At 42.1% G+C, this 729-nt stretch overlaps 1 protein-coding gene across 1 annotated transcript in view; it reads left to right on the plus strand.

The window, feature by feature from the left end:
- LOC104988007 (interferon-induced very large GTPase 1-like) overlaps positions 1-729 on the plus strand; it is a 32,758-nt gene that overhangs the window by 27,324 nt on the left and 4,705 nt on the right. The window contains 1 exon segment of the mRNA XM_010839146.1: positions 8-723. Within this exon segment, the coding sequence (XP_010837448.1) occupies positions 8-723 (716 nt within the window).

Genomic DNA, 729 nt, shown 5'->3' on the forward strand with positions numbered 1-729 from the left:
GCTCACAACTACAATCAGACGTTTGCTGGAGCTCTCTAACACTGCACTCAGCTTGGAGAACTGTGCCCAGGTTGCTCACATGCAAGGAATGCTTATTGATGCAAACCAGAGACATTGCAAGGAAGCCAAAGAAAAGGCAGAGGCTATAATTACCCTATTGAGAGAAATGGAAATACCTCAGGTCAAGGAAAACTTACTACCTCTTCAGGGAAAACTGTGGCAACTTTGGTGTAAAAAGGACAAAGAACTCTATCATCTGAGAGAAAAGGGGAATCGCAGCATTGAACAACACAAAAGTGAGACTGAGACAGAAAAACAAATGTTAAGACACAAACAGTTGAGAAAAGCCTTTCCTCTCAATGCTTTAATGCGTTCTGTCCTTGAAATTCTCCAAAATCATTCAGAAACTCACACCAAACTCTACTTCCTCCAATGGCTGAATGTAGCTTTGGACAACCTGACTGCAGGACACTTGGAAAATCTAAATGAGAAGAAAAAGGAATTGATTCAAAAAGAAAACCAAGAGGCCCCAAAGAGTAGCTCTCTGAAAGACTGGCAAAATGACATAGAAGCTATTTCCAGAGAGATTAATGACTGTACCTTGGGAATTGAGCACATTCTCAGAGAAGCTGGCCAGATCTACGAAGCTCTGGAAGAAGCTTCACCCATGAAAGATACCCTATTTCTCTCCCTTCCCCACATTGCTGCAGATCTGATGATATCTGGTGT

The sequence above is a fragment of the Bison bison genome, unplaced genomic scaffold, assembly GCF_000754665.1.
Source record: "Bison bison bison isolate TAMUID 2011002044 unplaced genomic scaffold, Bison_UMD1.0 scf7180017864112, whole genome shotgun sequence".
In the NCBI taxonomy this organism is placed as follows: domain Eukaryota; kingdom Metazoa; phylum Chordata; class Mammalia; order Artiodactyla; family Bovidae; genus Bison; species Bison bison.